This window comes from Drosophila miranda (genome assembly GCF_003369915.1).
Source record: "Drosophila miranda strain MSH22 chromosome Y unlocalized genomic scaffold, D.miranda_PacBio2.1 Contig_Y2_pilon, whole genome shotgun sequence".
Lineage (NCBI taxonomy): Eukaryota > Metazoa > Arthropoda > Insecta > Diptera > Drosophilidae > Drosophila > Drosophila miranda.
Genome location: NW_022881614.1, coordinates 15,656,113 through 15,679,241, shown reverse-complemented (window position 1 = coordinate 15,679,241; position 23,129 = coordinate 15,656,113). Strand labels below are relative to the sequence as shown.

The 23,129-nt window shown below is 47.9% G+C and overlaps 3 protein-coding genes, 1 long non-coding RNA gene and 1 pseudogene across 4 annotated transcripts; 4 read left to right on the top strand and 1 right to left on the bottom strand.

Annotated features, from left to right (window-relative positions):
* Nucleotides 1-7: 7 nt before the first annotated feature.
* Nucleotides 8-4,605, top strand: LOC117193083 (annotated as a pseudogene).
* Nucleotides 4,606-4,644: 39 nt separating this feature from the next.
* Nucleotides 4,645-5,241, top strand: LOC117193106. The gene is made up of 2 exons (XM_033397828.1): nt 4,645-4,951; nt 5,075-5,241. Exons 1-2 carry the CDS (start codon nt 4,645-4,647, stop codon nt 5,239-5,241), a joined length of 474 nt encoding a protein of 157 aa, XP_033253719.1.
* LOC117193084 (zinc finger and SCAN domain-containing protein 5C-like) lies at nt 5,117-8,561 on the top strand. Its single transcript, XM_033397809.1, has 2 exons — nt 5,117-5,511; nt 6,853-8,561. The coding sequence occupies exons 1-2, from the start codon at nt 5,485-5,487 to the stop codon at nt 7,993-7,995; spliced, it is 1,170 nt and encodes a 389-aa protein (XP_033253700.1). The 5' UTR covers nt 5,117-5,484; the 3' UTR covers nt 7,996-8,561.
* A 9-nt stretch (nt 8,562-8,570) lies between these two features.
* LOC117193087 (cytochrome c oxidase subunit 6A, mitochondrial-like) lies at nt 8,571-9,300 on the bottom strand. The gene is made up of 2 exons (XM_033397814.1): nt 9,155-9,300; nt 8,571-9,028 (listed from the first exon to the last, which is right to left on the bottom strand). The coding sequence occupies exons 1-2, from the start codon at nt 9,249-9,251 to the stop codon at nt 8,796-8,798; spliced, it is 330 nt and encodes a 109-aa protein (XP_033253705.1). The 5' UTR covers nt 9,252-9,300; the 3' UTR covers nt 8,571-8,795.
* A 5,563-nt stretch (nt 9,301-14,863) lies between these two features.
* LOC117193324 lies at nt 14,864-15,090 on the top strand. The gene is made up of 2 exons (XR_004474572.1): nt 14,864-14,895; nt 15,024-15,090. It is a non-coding gene; the product is annotated as an uncharacterized LOC117193324 (long non-coding RNA).
* Nucleotides 15,091-23,129: the final 8,039 nt, after the last annotated feature.

The window sequence follows — 23,129 nt, the reverse complement described above, 5'->3', positions numbered from 1 at the left end:
ATAGCGGAGCCAGCGGTTTTCTGTTGTGGGTGAATTTATAGTTGTTGCTGCTCTGCGGAAGTTACGCATATTTAAATGAAAATTTACAATTAAGCATCTGGAAAATGGATCAGCCCGATGATAACTTTCGCTACATACACAGCAGCGCACTGCACGAGCGCGTGCAAATCAAAGTGTAAGCTGAAAGGGAGTGGCATGCCCGGGACCTGGAAAAATCGCGAAATCATTCTCTATTATCTTTTCAGTGGGACGTTGGAGGGTAAGAAACGGCAGCCAGACTACGAGAAACTGCTCGAGGATCCCATTCTGCGCTTTTCGGGCCTGTACTCGGAGGAGTATCCATCGTTCCAGGTACGCCTGCAGGTCTACAACAATGGACGGCCCTACTGCCTGCCCGTCTACAGCTCCTACAAGGCGTTTGGCAAACGCTGTAGCTGGAACGAGTGGGTGTCGCTGCCCCTGCAGTTCTCCGACTTGCCCCGCAATGCCATGCTGGTGCTGACCATCCTGGACTGCTCGGGCGCCGGCCAGACTACCGTCATTGGCGGCACAGCGATCTCTGTATTCGGCAAGGATGGCATGTTCCGACAGGGCATGTACGACTTGCGCGTCTGGCTGGGCGTAGAGGGCGATGGCAGTTTTCCCAACAAGACCCCCGGTAAAGGCAAGGAATCGTCCAAGTCGCAGATGCAGCGCCTCGGAAAATTGGCCAAAAAACATCGCAACGGACAGGTGCAGAAGGTGGACTGGCTGGATCGTCTCACATTCCGAGAGATCGAGGTGATCAATGAGCGGGAGAAGCGCATGTCCGACTACATGTTCCTGATGATTGAGTTTCCCGCCGCTATTGTGGACGACATGTACAATGTGAGTGGTAATCGCCATCTTCCAGCATTGAAAAGCTTAATTTTTATACCCGATACTCAAAATGAGTATTGGGGTATATTAGATTTGTGGTAAAAGTGGATGTGTGTAACGTCCAGAAGTATATATATTCTTGATCAGCATCAATAGCCGAGTCGATTGAGCCATGTCTGTCTGTCCGTCTGTCCGTCCCCTTCAGCGCCTAGTGCTCAAAGACTATAAGAGCTAGAGCAACGATGTTTTGGATCCAGACTTCTGTGATATGTCACTGCTACAAAAATATTTCAAAACTTCGCCCCGCCCACTTCTGCCCCCAAAAAGGACGAAAATCTGTGGCATCCACATTTTTAAAGATACGATAAAACCAAAAACGCAGAATCGTAGAGGATGACTATATGTTCTAGAGTGTAAAATGTCAACCAGATCGTATAATTATTATAGCCAGAATCAAGAAAACAATTTCATTCTTTCTCGCTCTGTCTCTCTCTAACACACAGGTTTCATGGTCTCAGAACCTATAAGAGCCAGAGCAACCAAATTTGGTATCCACACTCCTGTGATATCGGACCTTGACCGTTTCGTGTCCAAATTTCGCCACACCCCCTTCCGCGCCCGCAAAGGACGAAAATCTGGGGCATCCACAAATCTCAGAGACTATTAAGGCTAGAGTAACCAAATTTGGTATCCGCACTTCTGTTAGATCTCACTATAAAACGTATATCTCAGAATTTCGCCCCACCCCCTTCCGCCCCCACAAAGGACGAAAATCTGTTGCATCCACAATATTGCAGATTCGAGAAAACTAAAAACGCAGAATCATAGATAATGACCATATCTATCAGACTGCTGAATCTGGATCAGATCGGATCATTTTTATACCCAAAAGGAACAAATCAATTTGCACTGGCTACGCAGCGCCCGACCTCACGCTCAGACTGATGTATTGTCTCTCTCGCACGCACTCTTTGTCGTGTCGTTTAATATTAGCGGCGTCTGCCGGGGGAGGGCCATACTGACTAAGTATCGGGTATAACTGTAGAGTTGCGGTGTCCGCAGCAACTCACAACGTTCCCCCTCGTTGGGTTTATTTTGCAGTATTCCGTGGTTTACTTTGAGCCGGAGGGCGACATCAAGTATAAATTGCCAGCCAAACCCAAGCTTGTCTCCGTTCCCGACTCGGAGATTCAAATGGTCAGTGTGGAGTAACCCCCAATCGATGCATACCCCTTATTGTTTTATCTTCTTTTGCTCAGGAAAATCTGGTTGAACTGAAGCACCATCGATTGGCACGCTCGGAGCGTTCTGGCATCTCGGATCGGGACGCCAAGCCTACAGCCAGGTATTTGAGATGAATATGCAGCAATCCTTTCATGCATTTACATTGGAATCCTCCCTTGAATCTCAGCATTCGCGACCAACTGCACACGATCGTGTATCGTTGTCCGCCCACTTATGTGCTGACCAGCGTGGAACAGGATCTGCTGTGGAAGTTTCGCTTCTATCTGTCGTCGCACAAGAAGGCCCTCACAAAGTTCCTCAAGTGCATCAACTGGAAACTGGAGGATGAGGTTATGCAGGCCCTCTGGATGCTGGCTAATTGGGCCCCAATGGACGTGGAGGTTGCCCTCGAGCTGCTAAGTCCAACTTTCACGCACCCGCAGGTGCGAAAGTATGCCATCAGTCGTCTGGCCCAAGCACCCGACGAGGATCTGCTGCTGTATCTGCTGCAGCTGGTGCTGGCCCTCAATTACGAGGATCCCCGCAACATTGTCCATCTGCACAGCTGCATTTTCCCCGAGCGGGATGTGGCATGGTCCATGCTGGACGAGAACGGCTCTCTAATGGACCAGAGCACCATCTCGGATCTGAGTGGCACTAGCAGTGCCCTCCACTCTTCGGTTATACCCGCCAATCAGCGGGCCGCAAGCGCACTGGCCGCCATCAAGGGTGATATCTCAATCAGTCCTGGCTTGGGCGCTGGTCCGTCTAGCAGTTCGGTGCAAGGACTGGCAGTGGGACTGGGACTGGCATCGGCCCCGGGGCCCAGCAAGGCCAGTACTCCAACTCCGGTTACGCCAGCCCGGGGCGATGCAAATGCCGCCTCGCTTGTCTCCGACTCAAATTCCAACACTCTGATGCTGGGCGAGGGCATCAGCTTTGGCAGCGTGCCAAGTAATCTCTGCACATTCCTCATCCAGCGCGCCTGCAGCAATTCCACGCTGGCCAACTACTTCTACTGGTACTTGTCCATCGAGGTGGAGGAGATGGAATCGGTCCGGAAGCAGGACGAGCGCGCCCACGACATGTACGCCATGGTTCTGAAGATGTTCCTCAAGGTGCTGGAAAATGGTAGGTGATCCATCAGATCCATCAGTTCAGGGGATAACCCCAATATAATTGGGGAAATGTTTTCTAATATTCAAGGCAACTTCAACCTGAGGGGCATCTTCAATAATCTGCGGAAGCAGCGTCGCTTCATCGATGAGCTGGTGAAGCTGGCTAAACAGGTGGCCAAGGAGCCTGGGAATCGCAACAAGAAGACGGAGAAATTCCAGAAGCTGCTCGCCGAGCAGGACATGTTCAATATGAACTTTACCAACTTTGAGCCGATATTATTTTCCCTTGGACCCAGAGATCTACATCACAAAGATTGTGCCCATGCGCACCTCCCTCTTCAAGAGCGCCCTAATGCCGGCCAAGTAAGAGGCGGCTTCCCTAGATACATAGAATCGCTGGCTAAAATGCATTCTTTTATTTCTTGGACAGACTCACGTTCGTGACATCGATTGCCCAACACGAGTATGTGGCCATTTTCAAGCACGGCGATGATCACGGCATTCTGCAGATGATAACGCTGATGGACAAGCTCACTCCTCAAGCTCACTCCGTACAAGGTGCTGGCCACCAGCTCCAAGCACGGCTTCCTCCAGTACGTCGAGTCGTGCACCGTGGCGGAGGTTCTGGCCCGCGAGGGCAGCATCCACAACTTCTTTCGGCGACACAATCCCTGCGACAATGGTACCTACGGCATATCTGCGGAGGTCATGGACACCTACATCAAGAGCTGTGCCGGTTATTGTGTCATCACCTTCTTGTTGGGTAAGATTTTCTACATGTTCTCCCCATTCAGCTGCATTCCGCTTACGCTTTCGATCTGTCTGTAGGTGTGGGTGATCAGCATTTGGACAACCTTCTGCTGACCACCAATGGCAAGCTATTCCACATCGATTTCGGCTACATTCTGGAACGCGATCCCAAGCCCATGCCGCCGCCCATGAAGCTGAGCAAGGAAATGGTCGAGGCCATGGGCGGTGTCAGTTCCGATCATCATCATGAGTTCCGAAAGCAGTGCTATACTGCGTACTTGCATCTGCGAAGGCATGCCAACGTCATGCTCAATCTCTTTTCGCTGATGGTAGATGCCACGGTGCCGGATATTGCCCTCGAGCCGGACAAGGCGGTCAAGAAGGTGGAGGAGAACCTCCAGCTGGGCCTCACCGACGAGGAGGCCGTTCAGCATCTCCAAAGTTTGCTGGACATATCCATTACGGCAGTTATGCCGGCACTCGTCGAGCAGATCCACAGATTCACCCAGTACTGGCGCAAGTAGAGAGGCCGCCATTTACATATGTGTATTGTTAGTATTGCTCTAGCTAATGCAGTAGATCGCAGTAGGTCTGTAGATCTCGATTTTAATGTATCTGAATGTACTATGTGCTGCTTTGTCCTGTCCCGATAGAATCTTCTGTTTCATTGCACGTGGGGGAAGGGGGTCAGAAGATGCGTTCAAAGAAGCCCGTGTGGCTGCTGTTCAAGGTGCTCGAACTGGTGCTGAGCTTTTGCTGCTGCTACATTCACTGGCGTTGCTTCCAGGACGAAGGCATACCGCACATATTCCTGCTGTGCGATTCCTACGGCGGCTCCTCCATCATCTGCCTGCTGGCCATCATCGGGATGTTCTATGCCGAGAAGCCGACAATGCAGCTGGAGTCCGCCTTCAGCGGACTCTTTTGCACCCTGCATCTAGTCACCATCTTTGTTCACATGTATCTGGCGCTGCACGGCAACAAGCTGCTGTACCTGAAGAGTCAGGGGGCGAACTGGCATGGCACTATATCTGCTGCCGGGACAATGCCACGGTGGCGCTGTACGCAACTGCCGTTTACTACCTACATTGCACCTTTGCTCTGGACCTGATGTTGACACACAGGAGGACCAAGTCCGCTTAAGCTCTATTTCATCAGTAAAGGCTTCCGTTGGTTTCACCTGCTCACGGCCAATATGCTGATGAGCACTCAGCCATCCCAGAAGACGCTGGATGTGTCCTCCAATTCAAACGAGGCATTTGAATTGACACCGCAACTGAATATTAACTGATGTGTTTTACTAGCATTATTTGCAAGAACTTACATTTTTAAATTTACAACGGCGGTTATCGTGCACCCTGGCTGCAATCAGCTGTTTTTGGCCCTACTACAACACTAGTCTTCTGAACCGCGCACTTTGACAGCTGTTCGTTTTGATTCTTGCGGTATTTTGAAGTTTCGTCGTTGTTGTAAATGTGCCGGTTCTGTAAATTGCAACTGAAATTGTGGCTCCTTCTGGGAAACTCCAACTTCAATGGTGATGGCGATGGCGAGCGGTGCGGTAAGTCATCTCTTCTCTGTTTTTTATATTTTTGGTTCAAATGCATTGCTGGAAATTTCCGTCTGCAAAGTTTCCTGATTTTCATAGTTCAATGCGTGGTTTTGTGCCCCGGACGATGGGGGCATATGGCCCCAGCAATGGCAATGCCAATGGCAACTTTTAGAGCAGAGCAGAGCATGTGGTGTGTGTGTGTGTGCGTATGCTGGCTGCTTGTGACTGCTTTTGTGCCTGTGCTGTGCCCCTGCTTAGTTAGTGGCAGGTACTCAAATCAAAAATGTTTGCTAAAAGTTATGCGGGCCCACTAAAGTTTCAGGCAGACGCACCGCTGGCTCTCGGCCAGCTGCAGTCCCACTCACATGCATACATATACACCCTCACGCTCACTTAGTCTCAGGCGGCCAACTAAGTTAGACATGGCAATTATGATCGTCGTTAAGGGACGTCGGCAAAAGTTAGTCCCTTAACGTATGCTAGCAATAAGTGCGAGTGAAGGGCACATTGTATAGTGAGTGTGAGAGAGACGGTATATGTTGATGTTGATTAACCCTTAACAGGCCCGTGGGTTTTACAATTTTAAAATAAAATGATTTTACTGATATATTAATATTTAAATTTTATGCAGCCATTAATAATTTTTCTTCAACATTTTTAGTTATATTAAAATGTTCTTTTACATAATATATAAAGATTACTTCTAATTCTATGGTAGTTTTTTTATATGCTTTTTATAATTTTGTTGTTGTCGGGACTTAAGGGTTAAGAATATATAAAAAAATTCGTCCGTGAACAACCTTCATCATCAACAAGCAAGCATGCACTGACGATAAGGGACAACACGAACGAACTTCGGCTCCCGACGAGACCACCTTGTATAATTGCATCATGGTTGCGCCCTTCTTTCGTACCCAAAAGAGGCCCGTCAGTCAGGTTCGGCTCTTTGATTTTGTTTATTTGTATCTAAATTCAACACTACCGCGAAACCAACAGCTGTTTTTCGTTTGTTTTATATTTCGATGATTTGCACTAACAATTGAATTTGCACTGGGAAATGGCCAAATATCCTTTTATGGCTTAGCCGCGTTTAATCAATTAATTAACGGAGGTTAAGCGTGCTCCGGCGCCGCTTACGAACTATCGAGATGTGTTTTGGCTGTGTGTGTGTGTGTGTGTGCACTTGCCGCCAAAGTAGGGATGGATTTAAGTAATGATCGATGTATCGAGCAACGAACAAATCGATAGTGGAACATTCGATATTAGTTGATGTATCGTTTTATTCAAATAAGTTTTTTCAGGTAAAAAACGCTGTAGATTTAAATGTAGGTTGTCTTTTTATTTTTACAGGTGAGCGCCGATGATCAAATGCCCAGCTATATTTGCCTGGACTGCCACTTGCTGTTCGAGCACAGCTACCGCTTTATGCAGATGTGCAAGCGAGGTGAGACAGCTCTCCGGCAGTTTCCATTGACAGGAATTCTTCCGGCACCGCTGGCAAAACCACGTCCTCCGACGAAGACACCTGCGGTCGTAAAGACAATCCCCGAACGACAGCCCAAGAAATTGCTAAACACCCTGGCCAATTCAAAGACTGTGATCATTGAAGATGTCCAGGTCTTGGAGACCAGTTCGTTGGCTAAAAAGCTGGCCGGCACAGCCGCCCCTTCGATTTACAAGTCGTATCAGATGAAGGTGGAGAATAACCAGGAGCTCTCGATGGACGATGTGCAGAATATGATGGAGGATATGGCCAATGAACTGGATGAACAAATATCGGCACCAGCACCACTACCGGAGGTTCCATCGCCACCTGTGCAGAAGAAGTTGCCAATCAAACCGAAGGTTCTGAATAAGCCCTCCGTTCGGATATTGAATAAGGGCGCCATCGTTGCTGCGGAGCCCGAACTGGCCACGACCCAGATCAAACGTGGTCGAGACGGCAATGTGGCAATTGTCGCGGAAATTATAGGTCCAAATACTGCTATACCCCACCCAAGTGAAGATGCCACTAAGGACGCTGCTCTCGTGGCAACCAATGTCTTCTCCTGTCCTGACTGCGAGCGCTCCTTCCCCCTTCTGCAGCTGCTAGAGATCCATCGCCTGAACCATACACGCGCCCGCAGCTTCCAGTGCGGCGACTGCAACAAGGCCTTCTTCTCCAAGTACGATCTGCAGAAGCACAAATTTATCCACACCGGCGAAAAACCCTTCGCCTGTAGCGTCTGTGACAAGGCGTTCACGCGGCGAGCCCTGCTCCATCGCCACGAGAGCTCGCACACGTTCGCATGGCGGACCGAGTGCTCTATGAGACTGTTAAAGCTCTGGTGCGACTCCTTGCAGATGCTGCAGACAAACGAGGCCCCCGCATCCTGCTTGTGCATGCGCAGGTGCCTGGACAGATGGGGGGAGAGAATATACGATGAAAAGATGAAAAGAAATACGTTGTGCAATGAAAAGAAAATGATATCGGTGCGGTGGAGAAGCACATGACAACGCACAAGGAGGGCGAGAGATTTGCCTGCGAATTTTGCGACTTGATCTTCCTGAGCTCAGATCGCCTGCAGAAACACATCGAGGATGAGCATGTTCTGGACATGGACATGTATCAGAATGATGGCGACAGGGTTTCGAACCAGAGTGATGCGGACCCAGATATCCTTGTAAATTGCGCTGATCTCGACGAGGAAGAGCAGAAATATTTGCTGCAAGAACTGCTGCGCGATGATTCGTCGTCCCCGCCGCCACCTGTGAAAAAACGCAAAGTGAATCCACCAAAGGAGAAGCCAGACGCGGACACTGAAGCCCTTGTTTTTCCCAAACGTACACGACTGGCACGGATTTCAGATCTCGTAAAAGATCAACCCGAAAATTCGCAGAACTCCAGACAACAGGCTGCTGCGACTAGGAAGAGTCCTCCTGTAGCTCCTGCCAAAAAGGGACGTCTGCTGATCAAAAACGGGAATTCATCGAAAAATTATAGGCAATAATTTAACATTACACATAAAAACTTAATTATAGCGTACTTATTAAACGAACCGCATCGACTTTGTCCTGGAGGAGCGTTGCGTTGTTTTAGTTCTTTATTCAAGGATCCAACCGCAGTGTTTGTATTGGTAGCTTGTTTATGTTTATGTGTGTGTGTATTTCCGCCTTGAGTTCAATTTAGATTAACATTAAATACAAGTCTCCCACAGCATCAGAATGTGTGCATGCGCCCGTCCAGCAAGAACCCAAAAAAAGTCCATCCTTCACTTCACCCCCAACGGAATCGCGACTAAGCGGGCGTCCATTTAGTGCTCATAGCCATCGGGCAACGGGTTGACATGGGGGTTGTGGAACAGGCTCTTGTTGCCCTCGCCCCAGGGGAAACGCTTCTCGCGACGACGCAAGTAGTCGTACTTGACGAACTCCTGGCGAGGATGGTCGTGCTCCTCCTGGTGCTTCAGATAGGCATTGAGCATGCACAGGCCAACGGCCGGAACGGCCACGAAGAAGGAGAGACGCTTCCAGACCTTGTAGCCACCTGAAAGGAGTCGCAAATGTTTAAGGAGAGCCCAAATCGATCGTCTTGCCTAACAGCCAAATTACATAACCTTAACCCCACAAACATTGCGAAATTTGGTGTTTGGGACAATGGTAGGATATTTACCCGAGTGCTCGCCGGCCACGGCAGCAGTTCCAGACATGTTCCGGGCCGCAGTAGCGCCGAATTGGCGACGAATTGCGTGGTTTAGAATAGCAGACATATTCTCAGCCGATCGATCCCAATTCCTCGAATGAAAATTTTACTGTTTTGACGTTTAGGGATGACAACTGTGAACGTCTCGTATGATGACAAACCGAACTTAGCCCACGATTGTAAATTCTCCTTGTAGATTCATGCCAACTTTCCTCTGAACTTAAAAAAACCACGATATCTTTCACCTGAATTGCGCTAAAATTAATATATTTTTTTTATATTTTCGGTGGAATATTAAATTACCCCCTTGGCTTGCAATGGGCTAATCGTTCTCCATCGAGGATTGGAAACCATATTTCTCGATTTTGATATTCCATGGAATAATACTAGCTAGATAGATCTTTCAGCTCTGCCCGCATCATTTTATTCGATTAAGAAATCAATTTTCTACTTGACTGGGTTGTTTTAAAAACTTTCTTTTATTGGATTTTGTCTAAAATCTTGTATGTATGTGGCAATTACGATTCTAACTATTTGTAAATATATTTTATTTATTTATCATAGTACTTTCCAGTATTTTTTACGCGTAGATTGTCAGTATATTTACGGTATATTTTGAAACTGTGAGGTATATTTCTAAGGGTCAGACCGTACACTGTCTGGAACAAAACAATCTGGTGGCATCGCGTAATTTCTCCTATGATATTAAAATTGTATTTACGATATTGTTAACAAAGCAAAGTGCTCAGCTCAGCTTCCGTCAGTTACGCGACACCGCACGAGCTACATCAGCACCGCAGAGCAGCCGCCAAGGCCATGTATATTGTAAATTGAATTAAAAGCATGCGAAGACAGTGAAAAATATTAAATAAGCAACAACCCGAAGTACAAAGGCAACCCGAAGAGCCAAGTTTCCTAACAATTCTCATTAGACAATAAACCCTATTATTGCCAATTGCGCTCCTTCAAGTGTAAGAACGAAGAGTATTATTACCGCGAAACGAATCAAACCGAAGAGGAATTTAATTAACAAATGGCTGCCAATAACTTGCGACAAATCCCGCTGACATGCAGCGGACACACACGTCCAGTGGTGCATTTGGACTTCAGCGGCATCTGCAAAAGCGGATACTTTTGTTACACTTGGCTTGTTTCCCAGAGGGCAATGCCGGCTAGCTGTCGACCCCAGGGCTGGGTAGTTCCCCTTGCCCGCCAAATGTAGACAAAAAAGGAGACATACTACTTCTCGGGACATCAAAACTAACAACATCCAACCAACAACAAAGAAAATCATAAACAGACGGCTATCAAGTGGGTGAAGCTTGGGTGTTATCACTTCGCGCGCCCGCCCTACCTGTGACCAAACACAACGTTCATTTTGGCCACCCTCTGCTGGAACGGTAACGGCTGGCCTAATCCATGGCTTACGCCACGCGTCCTCCCTCTATTTTAAATTTAATGCATCATGCTTCAATATATATCCAAGCTTTAATAATCGTAAATTGACAATTTTATCTTTCTCATTAATAAATAGCTATACTCAAAATTATCACTAACCACTAAGAAACACCAAAACGTTCGACACAAAGGCAAACAAGGAAATAACTGCTGAAATTTCGTTCAACCAACAGGGATACCCTCACCCATACGTAATGGAATATGTGTAGTTGACTGGATCCAGTTTTACGGGAGTTAATTTAACTCGGGCCCCTACGGAGACTTAACCTACCAAGAGCTCTTGTTAAGGGTCCCCGGCACATAAACAATAAACAATATTTTTTTCACAAATCGCTCGACCAAATACGGTGGACTGATGGGACCCCCGCGTCACCCACTAAGGGTTAATCTTCTGGCACTGAACAGCTGATCGCAGATTTAGGTTCGTGAAAGGTGTTGGTGTTTTTACATATTTTTTTTCAATGTACGTTAAACGGTTTAAGCTAATACTAATTACTAAATAAAGGACAACACACGGAACAAAATAACATTTAATGTGGAACGGTGTTTGGAGTGCGGATTATGTTTTTTTTCTTTAAATTCAAACGACGTGGGCGATTGCTGGCCGTGGCCGGTCAGCCCTAAATTTATATAGGTCCGAGTATTCGTGTGCGCGTGTGTGTGTGTGAATAGGGTTTCGGGGTTTTTACTTGGTGAATGAGACCAAACGTGTGGCACGCACTGGAAGGCGATGCAACGATCGTGCGGTGTGGCTAGAATCGCCCTGGCAGCTAAATCGTCCTCTTTCACCCTCCCCTTCACACGTCCCGCGCTACTTGTCTCACACACCCGCAACTGGAACGAACTCACTCAGGTTCCGTTGGGCAGTCTTCTTCTCTGCAGTCGACTTTCTCGAACTCCAGTGTCCCTCTCCAGGAAACCTTCTGGCCCGGTTCTGGTGGCTATATTCCTTGCCGGCTGTTTGTAAAATTTTCTGCATTACAACCTATTTTATCGCCCGCCTTTTCTGTACTCACTTCAAACTTTCTGTTTTAAGCACAAAATTTCCAATTTCGACGTTACTCCGTCCACGCTCCACGATTTCTATAATCCAATCCACGTTTTCTAATATTTTCACTCCTATTTATCCCTTTTTCCCTTACTAATACATATAACTAATCCTATTCTCTTCCTTATATCCCCAGTGACGGCTCCAGCTCCCCCCGATGTCCCCATACACCATCGAGCCTCCCTGGACTTCCGCTAGATGGCGCGTCGCCCTCAGCCCTGGCCACCTATCGTTCAGGTGGGACTGGAACACCACCACGAGTATGTCGTCAGTCCCAGGAGGGACAACATACGCGTGGGCATGCCCACCGGATTCCGGAACACTATTGAGCACACGCCGGCGTGCCCTGCATTCTTCTGCCGCGCCCAACGTAGGCCACACCCACACCTCACTACATTCTCAGGTCTTTGGCGTGGTACACTCCTATGGGACGGCCGTTAAGGTCCTCCAGAGCATACGCGTTCTCTCCTACTGGCTTCACTACCCGGCATCGGATGAATTTGCGCGCGAACTTGGCATTAAAGCCTTTTCCAAAGTCACTAAGGACAAAATTTCGGCGGAATACCTCTTGTCCCGGCCTCGCGTAAAACACCCGAGCTCGCTGGTTGTATCTTACCCTACTACGCTCGTATGCCTGATGTAAACTAGCGCGAATCCTCTCTTGGATGAGTTGTCGCTTGTCCTGACCCTCCAGCAGCGATATGTCATGCTCGCCGATCGACCGCAGTCGCTTTGCCAGCTTGTAGCATGACCCATGCAAATACATTTGCTGCCCGAAGACTGCAAAGAATGGTGTTACGCCTGTTGCCTCGTGAACCGAGTTCCTAATAGCCAGTTCTATCTCCGGCAGATGCACATCCCAGTCCCGGTGATCGTCTTCCAGATACGCCCGAATCGCGCTGAGTACTGTGCGATTCACGCGCTCGGCTGCGTTACTCTGCGGAGAATACACTGGCGTCCTCATATGAGTGACTCCGAATGCATCGGTCATCTCCTTAAAAGTTTTCGAGACGAACTGAGCCCCATTGTCCGAGTGAATCATCTCCGGCACTCCAAACTTGTAAAACACCTCGTGAACGAGGAATCTTACAACTTCCTTTGCTGTGGCCTTGGTCATGGTCTTTAGGAATGTGAACTTAGAGAACTGGTCAACTACAATAAATATCCACGCCTGACCGTTCTTTGACCGCGAATATTTGCCCAAAAAATCAATATAAAGTTTTTGGAACGGGCGCTCAGTGACCACTTCTTGCCCCATCCCGACCTGCATCCGATAATTCGGCGCTTTCGACTCCTTGCACACGGTGCACCGTCGGATATAATCCCGCACCTCTATCGCCATGTTCGGCCAGTAAAACTGCCTACGCAATAAGTGCAAGGTTTTCGCGATTCCTCCGTGCGCTGTCTTCTCTTCCGAATGTGCTTTGTCTATCAACGCGGCCGTCAGCGAACTCGGAACCCACAATTTCCAGACGGCGCCCTCCAGTTGATCATCCAATCGTTCAAAGCGCATGCGCTTGAATATCATGCCGTCAACAATCTGGAGATCAGGTAAGCGGTCTTGGTTCTCTGTTATTTCCTTCCTTAACTTCTGATATTCTCCAGATTCAAACTCCACCGTTTCAAAACCCAGGATACTACTCGGATCCACCTCCAGCTCTTCAATACTGCGTGACAATGTATCTGCCACTACATTGTCCGCTCCTTTCCGGTGTTCTATGCCGAAATCGAAGGCCTGCAGTTGAAGGGACCAACGAGCTAAGCGACCATCCAGGTTCTTCATGGTCATGAGCCATTTGAGACTGGCGTGGTCAGTTATGACTGTAAACGGCATAAGCTCTACGTACGGACGGAACTTAAGGATCGCCATGAGGGCTGCCAGACACTCCTTCTCTGTCACCGAGTAATTTTTTTGGTGGCAATTCAGTTTGGCAGAGAAAACCGCTATGGGCCTCTCGTTCTGCTCGTCATCCCTTTGGAAGAGTACGGCTCCTACTCCATAATGTGAGGCGTCGCACTGTATGTAGAAGTGCCGCTTGAAATCCGCGTGTACCAGGACTGGTGCCGAGGTGAGTGCAGCTTTTAGCTCCCCCATGGCTCGTTTTGCCTCCTCCGTCAATTTAAACTTTCCATTTCCCGACTTTTTCAGGGCGTCTGTGAGCGGACCGGCCATCTCAGCATAGTTTTTCATAAAGCGCCGGTACCAGCCCGCAGTTCCCAGGAAACTACGCAATTCTCGAACAGATCGCGGCTCGGGAATGCGCAAAATGGCCGACACACGATCCGGATCCATCTTCAGCGCTCCTCCTCCCACTATAAATCCCAGGTATTTAATGTTTTTATAGCAAAAATTAGATTTGCTCAGCCCTATCGTTAAATTTGCTTCTCGTAGACGCTCGGCAACCTGTCGCAGAATCTTCACGTGCGTTTGGAAGTCCTCAGCTATAATCAGCAAGTCGTCGAGATACGCATAGACGTTTGAACGCATCTCAACCGGAATCACCTTATCGACCAGTCTACATAGGCGTTGTGCGGCGTTTCAGAGGCCAAAGGGCATCATACGGAACTGGTATAGAGGCCGTCCCGGCCCCGTGAACGCCGTATATGGTCGACTCTGCTCGTCCAGCTCGATTTGCCAAAAAGCGAATTTTAAGTCGACGCTGGAGATATATATCGTCTGATCGAGACGCGACAAGATCCCCTCGATGCTAGGAAGTGGGTAAGCGTCCTTGATGGTTACTTTGTTGAGCTTTCGGGCATCGAGGCAGAAACGATTTTTGCCCGGCCTTCGCACCACGGTGGTACGGTTGCTCCACGGACTATCACTTTACTCGATGACTCCCAAAGCCAACATTTTGTCCACCTCACCACACACCACTTCCTGCATTGCTGGCGACAGTGGGTAATGTCGATCCTTCACAGGCTCGGCCTTCTCCACCAACTGAATTTTGTGAGTCTCTCTCGACGTCCTCCCCAGGCCTACGGCTTCGAAAGTCAGAAACTCTGCCTTCACCTGATCCAAGGCTGCCCTTTGCTCTTCTGACAACTCCCATTCTTCCTGCACTATCTCCTTCTCCGGGCCTTCCACATAGTGAGCGACTTGATCAGCCAGCACTTCTTCCACTAATCTGTGAGATGCCCCTACTGGACCTTCTCCCATCACCTCAGGAGCCAATGAGAATACCCGCCAAAAGTCTACCCCCAAGTAAATTTCCTGTTCCAAGAAAGGGCATACGAAAAACGTTAATCTTTTTACCTCTCCCTTGTATTTCACCGGTAATTCTACTCGGCCAACGATTGCGCGATCTTCCCCATTCGCTACCTTCACTATAGAAGAATATCGACGAGCCTCCACGCCCAGCTTCTCCAGGAATTCCTGACCATTACACCCTAGCATGCTGTGTGTAGCGCCTGAATCCAACAGGCCTCGCACGGACTCGCTCATTATCGAGATTTCTGCGAAAACTCTCGGGTCTTTCTTGCACCAACGCTTTACTGAAGCAATCACCTGCCTCCTCATAGCTCGCCTTTGCTTAAAACGGGATCTCGCCTTTCTCACCCGCACCGACACTGCTCGCATACCATCCACTCGTAGTTCAGAAAATATTCTATTTCTGGTTTCTAAATAATTTCTTAAGCGCTCTTCATATGATAAGTTCCTTAACCTAGCATGCAATTTACGTCTATCTGATTCATTTTTATTTTCTTCTACTTTCTCTGCGCAGGCCCCTTCTGTGAGCGTGATTCGCCTGCTTGGATCGCACCCCTCTTCACGTTTCCCGCGCAATTCGGACAGGTTGGACAATATGCATCGGGCTTTCCACACCGGTAGCAGAAAATTCACCTCTCCGATGCCATACAGTCCCTAAAGCCATGATCGGTCTGCCCGCAGTTCCAGCAAATCAACTTCTGTGGAACACGCTGTGTCACTTGCGCTTCCTCAATGACCTCTGCCTCTTCATCGCCAATCGACCGATCCTGCGCGACCTCGCTGACGTTCGCATTCGGCCCGCGACCATAGTTTGTGGCTTTGGGTGCTCCTCGCCACGAAGATCGAGCCTTCCTCTTCAGATGTGCCTCTATTTCCACGCACTCATCCCGCAGTTGGTCTAAGGAATAAACCCGTAAGCCGTAGACGAAACTCGCTATCTCATCTGTGAGTGCCTTTTTGACGATTTTTACCATCTCCTTTTCAGGTGGTGGCATCTCCAACCTGCCAAACACCACCGCCATGATCACGGATGTACTGCCAGTACCATTCCCGCGCGTTTCCTGTAATCAGGTGATGAAATCCCTTTAGAACTTCATCCCACGGACAGCGGCATTGGGCTTGTAGGAATTCAATTCGGAACACAAAATCCTCGACTGTCATTTTGTTGCTGTCTCCGTCGAACGTCACGTCCCATTTTTCGACTCGGCCCCACCGTGGCCAAGGTCTATAACCCGGGGGATTTGGATGCGGATCTTCTCGAGGAATCCCACCAGCTCTCCTACCCTCGCCACGACCCTGACCCGAGTGTCTGAGTGCTATCGGGTTTCGCCAATTTCGCGCTTGATGCCCTCCCCGTTGATGCTGCTCACTGGATGCGGTCGGTCCTCCTCCTGAAGACGGTTCAGGACCAATACCACCTCGCCTCGAGCGAGCCAAAAATGGTTTTGGTGGCGGAATCGGCGCATCAGTCGTGCTAGACGGCTTCCTTTTCGGGATTGCTCCTCGATACTCCTGCTCGTGGTGAACCTCCTCCCGCTGCGGTTCCTTCTGCTGCTGCAGCTGTCTAACCGGCTGGAGTACCTCGTTGAGTTGGTGCATCATCTCGATAACCCCCTTACGCCCCTCCCCCTGCAACTCCCGACTAATCGAGTCAGTGTTCGCTGCCCTGTGTGTCGCATGAGCCTGAGCCAACGATACGTTGACTGCTGATGCCAGTTCGGAAGCAAGCGTGGGTGTAGGATCGGACATTGGCCATTCTTCTGACCTGGCCTGGACCGGTGTTCTTGGCAACCCACCCACAGCTCCAATGTCCTCCCGATCTTGATCAAAAATCGCCCCTGACACTTCTCCTATCTGGTCCACTGTTTTGTTTACGCGTGATCGCGTATGATACTGTCGACTACCCCTTCTTGTGGCATCTGCACCGAGCAACACCAATATTACAAAAAAAAAAAAAAGGGAAACTCCTAAACTAAGATAATATATATAAATAAAGAAATAAATACCCAAAGAAATAACTAGTAAGAATAAATAACACCACGCTTCGGACCAATAAATACTCCGATAAATAAATAAATAAATACCGATATAAATATTGCGCCAACCAGCGCCGTTAACGAGATATATGCAATTAGATATTTGAATAAATAAATAATAACATACATGTATATTCGATCGACACCTAAGACACTCAAACACATTCAACACAACACAAAACCTAACAACAAAAATTCCTAACAGTTCTTCTTCTTCTTACAAGATTCATTAAGAGGGGGACACGTGACTAGCCGGGACCAGCAACCGCTCCAGTTTCTGCGCTCCACTTGACAGTCGCCCTACGGATATCCTACAATTACGAACACCACCTTTGTGTGGCCTGTCATCTACTCTAGTCATCGCTCTAAGCGATGGCCGATAAACGAGAAGCCTCACGGTGCATGAGCTCACTTTGCTTGTGATTTGTTCCTGTCATCCATCTTACCGATCTGCCATGACAACAGATGCATCGAGGGTTGTCTTTACGACTCCCGGGCCACCTACTCCTCACCACCTCTCGGCAGACAGACAACAGGTTCAAAAACACGAAAGCGGCTTTGTTTTAAACAAACAGGTGCGAAACTACAATGAACATTTACCTACATGACTTACTCTAACTTATTCCAATATCACATTCCATCACAGATTTATTCGATATCACAGTCCACCAGGCAATGTGTCCGTCGCAAACTCCCTGTCCATTTTTTTGTTGAACGGCAGTGACTTACGTTCACTTGCGACATCGAATAGCGACAAAATGTTCAACTGTAATTCGTAAGTCCCTATCACATATTTTATATATCCGTTAACTGCCTCCGTCTATCCATCCCTAGCATCAATCACCCCGCGCCATTAAGGACCAGCTTTACGCTCACCTTAAGCCTGCAGCAGCGACTTCTGCCGGGACAGCTAAACTGCACTTCGCGAGCTGTCGTCTTCTCCACAACATTTATTTTTTTTTTTTTTCATTCCCCGCATCTGCCTTTACCAGCCCGAGTGACATTTGTTGTAATACCACCCGAACCTGCGTCAGTCCAGATGCATGCGAATTCGAAAATAAATTGGGCGCCATTTGTTACACTTGGCTTGTTTCCCAGAGGGCAATGCCGGCTAGCTGTCGACCCCAGGGCTGGGTAGTTCCCCTTGCCCGCCAAATGTAGACAAAAAAGGAGACATACTACTTCTCGGGACATCAAAACTAACAACAACCTAACAACAACAAAGAAAATCATAAACAGACGGCTATCAAGTGGGTGAAGCTTGGGTGTTATCACTTCGCGCGCCCGCCCTACCTGTGACCAAACACAACGTTCATTTTGGCCACCCTCTGCTGGAACGGTAACGGCTGGCCTAATCCATGGCTTACGCCACGCGTCCTCCCTCTATTTTAAATTTAATGCATCATGCTTCAATATATATCCAAGCTTTAATAATCGTAAATTGACAATTTTATCTTTCTCATTAATAAATAGCTATACTCAAAATTATCACTAACCACTAAGAAACACCAAAACGTTCGACACAAAGGCAAACAAGGAAATAACTGCTGAAATTTCGTTCAACCAACAGGGATACCCTCACCCATACGTAATGGAATATGTGTAGTTGACTGGATCCAGTTTTACGGGAGTTAATTTAACTCGGGCCCCTACGGAGACTTAACCTACCAAGAGCTCTTGTTAAGGGTCCCCGGCACATAAACAATAAACAATATTTTTTTCACAAATCGCTCGACCAAATACGGTGGACTGATGGGACCCCCGCGTCACCCACTAAGGGTTAATCTTCTGGCACTGAACAGCTGATCGCAGATTTAGGTTCGTGAAAGGTGTTGGTGTTTTTACATATTTTTTTTCAATGTACGTTAAACGGTTTAAGCTAATACTAATTACTAAATAAAGGACAACACACGGAACAAAATAACATTTAATGTGGAACGGTGTTTGGAGTGCGGATTATGTTTTTTTTCTTTAAATTCAAACGACGTGGGCGATTGCTGGCCGTGGCCGGTCAGCCCTAAATTTATATAGGTCCGAGTATTCGTGTGCGCGTGTGTGTGTGTGAATAGGGTTTCGGGGTTTTTACTTGGTGAATGAGACCAAACGTGTGGCACGCACTGGAAGGCGATGCAACGATCGTGCGGTGTGGCTAGAATCGCCCTGGCAGCTAAATCGTCCTCTTTCACCCTCCCCTTCACACGTCCCGCGCTACTTGGCTCACACACCCGCAACTGGAACGAACTCACTCAGGTTCCGTTGGGCAGTCTTCTTCTCTGCAGTCGACTTTCTCGAACTCCAGTGTCCCTCTCCAGGAAACCTTCTGGCCCGGTTCTGGTGGCTATATTCCTTGCCGGCTGTTTGTAAAATTTTCTGCATTACAACCTATTTTATCGCCCGCCTTTTCTGTACTCACTTCAAACTTTCTGTTTTAAGCACAAAATTTCCAATTTCGACGTTACTCCGTCCACGCTCCACGATTTCTATAATCCAATCCACGTTTTCTAATATTTTCACTCCTATTTATCCCTTTTTCCCTTACTAATACATATAACTAATCCTATTCTCTTCCTTATATCCCCAGTGACGGCTCCAGCTCCCCCCGATGTCCCCATACACCATCGAGCCTCCCTGGACTTCCGCTAGATGGCGCGTCGCCCTCAGCCCTGGCCACCTATCGTTCAGGTGGGACTGGAACACCACCACGAGTATGTCGTCAGTCCCAGGAGGGACAACATACGCGTGGGCATGCCCACCGGATTCCGGAACACTATTGAGCACACGCCGGCGTGCCCTGCATTCTTCTGCCGCGCCCAACGTAGGCCACACCCACACCTCACTACATTCTCAGGTCTTTGGCGTGGTACACTCCTATGGGACGGCCGTTAAGGTCCTCCAGAGCATACGCGTTCTCTCCTACTGGCTTCACTACCCGGCATCGGATGAATTTGCGCGCGAACTTGGCATTAAAGCCTTTTCCAAAGTCACTAAGGACAAAATACACTAAGGACATCATACCGATCTGCCATGACAACAGATGCATCGCGGGTTGTCTTTACGACTCCCGGGCCACCTACTCCTCACCACCTCTCGGCAGACAGACAACAGGTTCAAAAACACGAAAGCGGCTTTGTTTTAAACAAACAGGTGCGAAACTACAATGAACATTTACCTACATGACTTACTCTAACTTATTCCAATATCACATTCCATCACAGATTTATTCGATATCACAGTCCACCAGGCAATGTGTCCGTCGCAAACTCCCTGTCCATTTTTTTGTTGAACGGCAGTGACTTACGTTCACTTGCGACATCGAATAGCGACAAAATGTTCAACTGTAATTCGTAAGTCCCTATCACAAATTTTATATATCCGTTAACTGCCTCCGTCTATCCATCCCTAGCATCAATCACCCCGCGCCATTAAGGACCAGCTTTACGCTCACCTTAAGCCTGCAGCAGCGACTTCTGCCGGGACAGCTAAACTGCACTTCGCGAGCTGTCGTCTTCTCCACTAAATTTATTATTTTTTTTCATTCCCCTCATCTGCCTTTACCAGCCCGAGTGACATTTCTTGTAATACCACCCGAACCTGCGTCAGTCCAGATGCATGCGAATTCGAAAATAATCTTGGGCGCCATTTGTTACACTTGGCTTGTTTCCCAGAGGGCAATGCCGGCTAGCTGTCGACCCCAGGGCTGGGTAGTTCCCCTTGCCCGCCAAATGTAGACAAAAAAGGAGACATACTACTTCTCGGGACATCAAAACTAACAACAACCTAACAACAACAAAGAAAATCATAAACAGACGGCTATCAAGTGGTTGAAGCTTGGGTGTTATCACTTCGCGCGCCCGCCCTACCTGTGACCAAACACAACGTTCATTTTGGCCACCCTCTGCTGGAACGGTAACGGCTGGCCTAATCCATGGCTTACGCCACGCGTCCTCCCTCTATTTTAAATTTAATGCATCAAAGGCAAACAAGGAAATAACTGCTGAAATTTCGTTCAACCAACAGGGATACCCTCACCCATACGTAATGGAATATGTGTAGTTGACTGGATCCAGTTTTACGGGAGTTAATTTAACTCGGGCCCCTACGGAGACTTAACCTACCAAGAGCTCTTGTTAAGGGTCCCCGGGACATAAACAATAAACAATATTTTTTTCACAAATCGCTCGACCAAATACGGTGGACTGATGGACCCCCGCGTCACCCATTAAGGGTTAATCTTCTGGCACTGAACAGCTGATCGCAGATTTAGGTTCGTGAAAGGTGTTGGTGTTTTTACATTTTTTTTTTAATGTACGTTAAACGGTTTAAGCTAATACTAATTACTAAATAAAGGACAACACACGGAACAAAATAACATTTAATGTGGAACGGTGTTTGGAGTGCGGATTATGTTTTTTTTCTTTAAATTCAAACGACGTGGGCGATTGCTGGCCGTGGCCGGTCAGCCCTAAATTTATATAGGTCCGAGTATTCGTGTGCGCGTGTGTGTGTGTGTGAATAGGGTTTCGGGGTTTTTACTTGGTGAATGAGACCAAACGTGTGGCACGCACTGGAAGGCGATGCAACGATCGTGCGGTGTGGCTAGAATCGCCCTGGCAGCTAAATCGTCCTCTTTCACCCTCCCCCTTCAAACGTCCCGCGCTACTTGGCTCACACACGCGCAACTGGAACGAACTCACTCAGGTTCCGTTGGGCAGTCTTCTTCTCTGCAGTCGACTTTCTCGAACTCCAGTGTCCCTCTCCAGGAAACCTTCTGGCCCGGTTCTGGTGGCTATATTCCTTGCCGGCTGTTTGTAAAATTTTCTGCATTACAACCTATTTTATCGCCCGCCTTTTCTGTACTCACTTCAAACTTTCTGTTTTAAGCACAAAATTTCCAATTTCGACGTTACTCCGTCCACGCTCCACGATTTCTATAATCCAATCCACGTTTTCTAATATTTTCACTCCTATTTATCCCTTTTTCCCTTACTAATACATATAACTAATCCTATTCTCTTCCTTATATCCCCAGTGACGGCTCCAGCTCCCCCGATGTCCTCATACACCATCGAGCCTCCCTGCACTTCCGCTAGATGGCGCGTCGCCCTCAGCCCTGGCCACCTATCGTTCAGGTGGGACTGGAACACTTTCTCATCTCCGCTTGCAAAGGTAACCTATGCGATAAACCGTCCTTGGGTTATTTATAGCCTGCCATCGGCGAAAGATGCAGCATCAGCAAATTAACAAACATACATATGTACGTACTACGTACTGTGTATAGACCTGATTGAGCACTGTCGTCTCGTCTAGCCTGGCCTGACTGAAACCTTGACCCAAATGTTGAATCACTTATTAATGAGCGAAACCTGTTTTGGCGAACCCGAACCCTTTTCACACATCTCGCATGCAATTTATTTGGCATTCTTTGCCTTGAGATGTCTCTCGTCTGGTGTGTGCGTGAGTTGCTTTCGTTAAAAAGTTGCATTTATGCGGAAAAAAGCAAATAATTTCAATTCCAAGTTCAAGTTAATTTTTGCTTTATCGCCATTTAACGTACTGACTGGCTTCCTCCCCCCTTGTTTAACAACTTTTTAAAAACTTTGCCCGTTTTGTGCGTACAGGAAGCGCCTTGAAACTTCTATATTTACATTGTGTGCACGCCGCACGATGCTGCTGGCGAGAGAGTTGTCCTGAATATGCGGAATGCTGAATACTCTTTAAAACGGAAAACGATAGATCAGATCGATCCATTTCCTCGTTGGGAATATTCTCAAACTTCAACCAAAGGGAAATCCATTTGCCGCTGAAATGTATTCGCAAGTCACATTTACCCTCAAAACCATTTCCAAAATCATTAAATATAAAATTAACTGATAACCGTTTACATTCTAAAATGAAATGTTGTTTTAATTAAACTAACGATCTGTGTCGCTGCCTGAAAACTGAAAACTGTGTGCAGGCCCCCCTCCTGCTGGTCCGCTGCGTCGAGAACGCTGTGAACTTGGGAGCTGCTGGCTGGGCTGGCTGATGGCCTGCATGATTCCGATTCCGTTTCGAATTTAAGCTTGTCATATAATAATTATCGGAACGAATTTTCATTACTGAAAACAGCGATAGAGATACATACATATGTCTGATTGGATGACTTCCAAGTAAATCAATCTGAACAATAGACACGACAAGGAAGAGGATAAG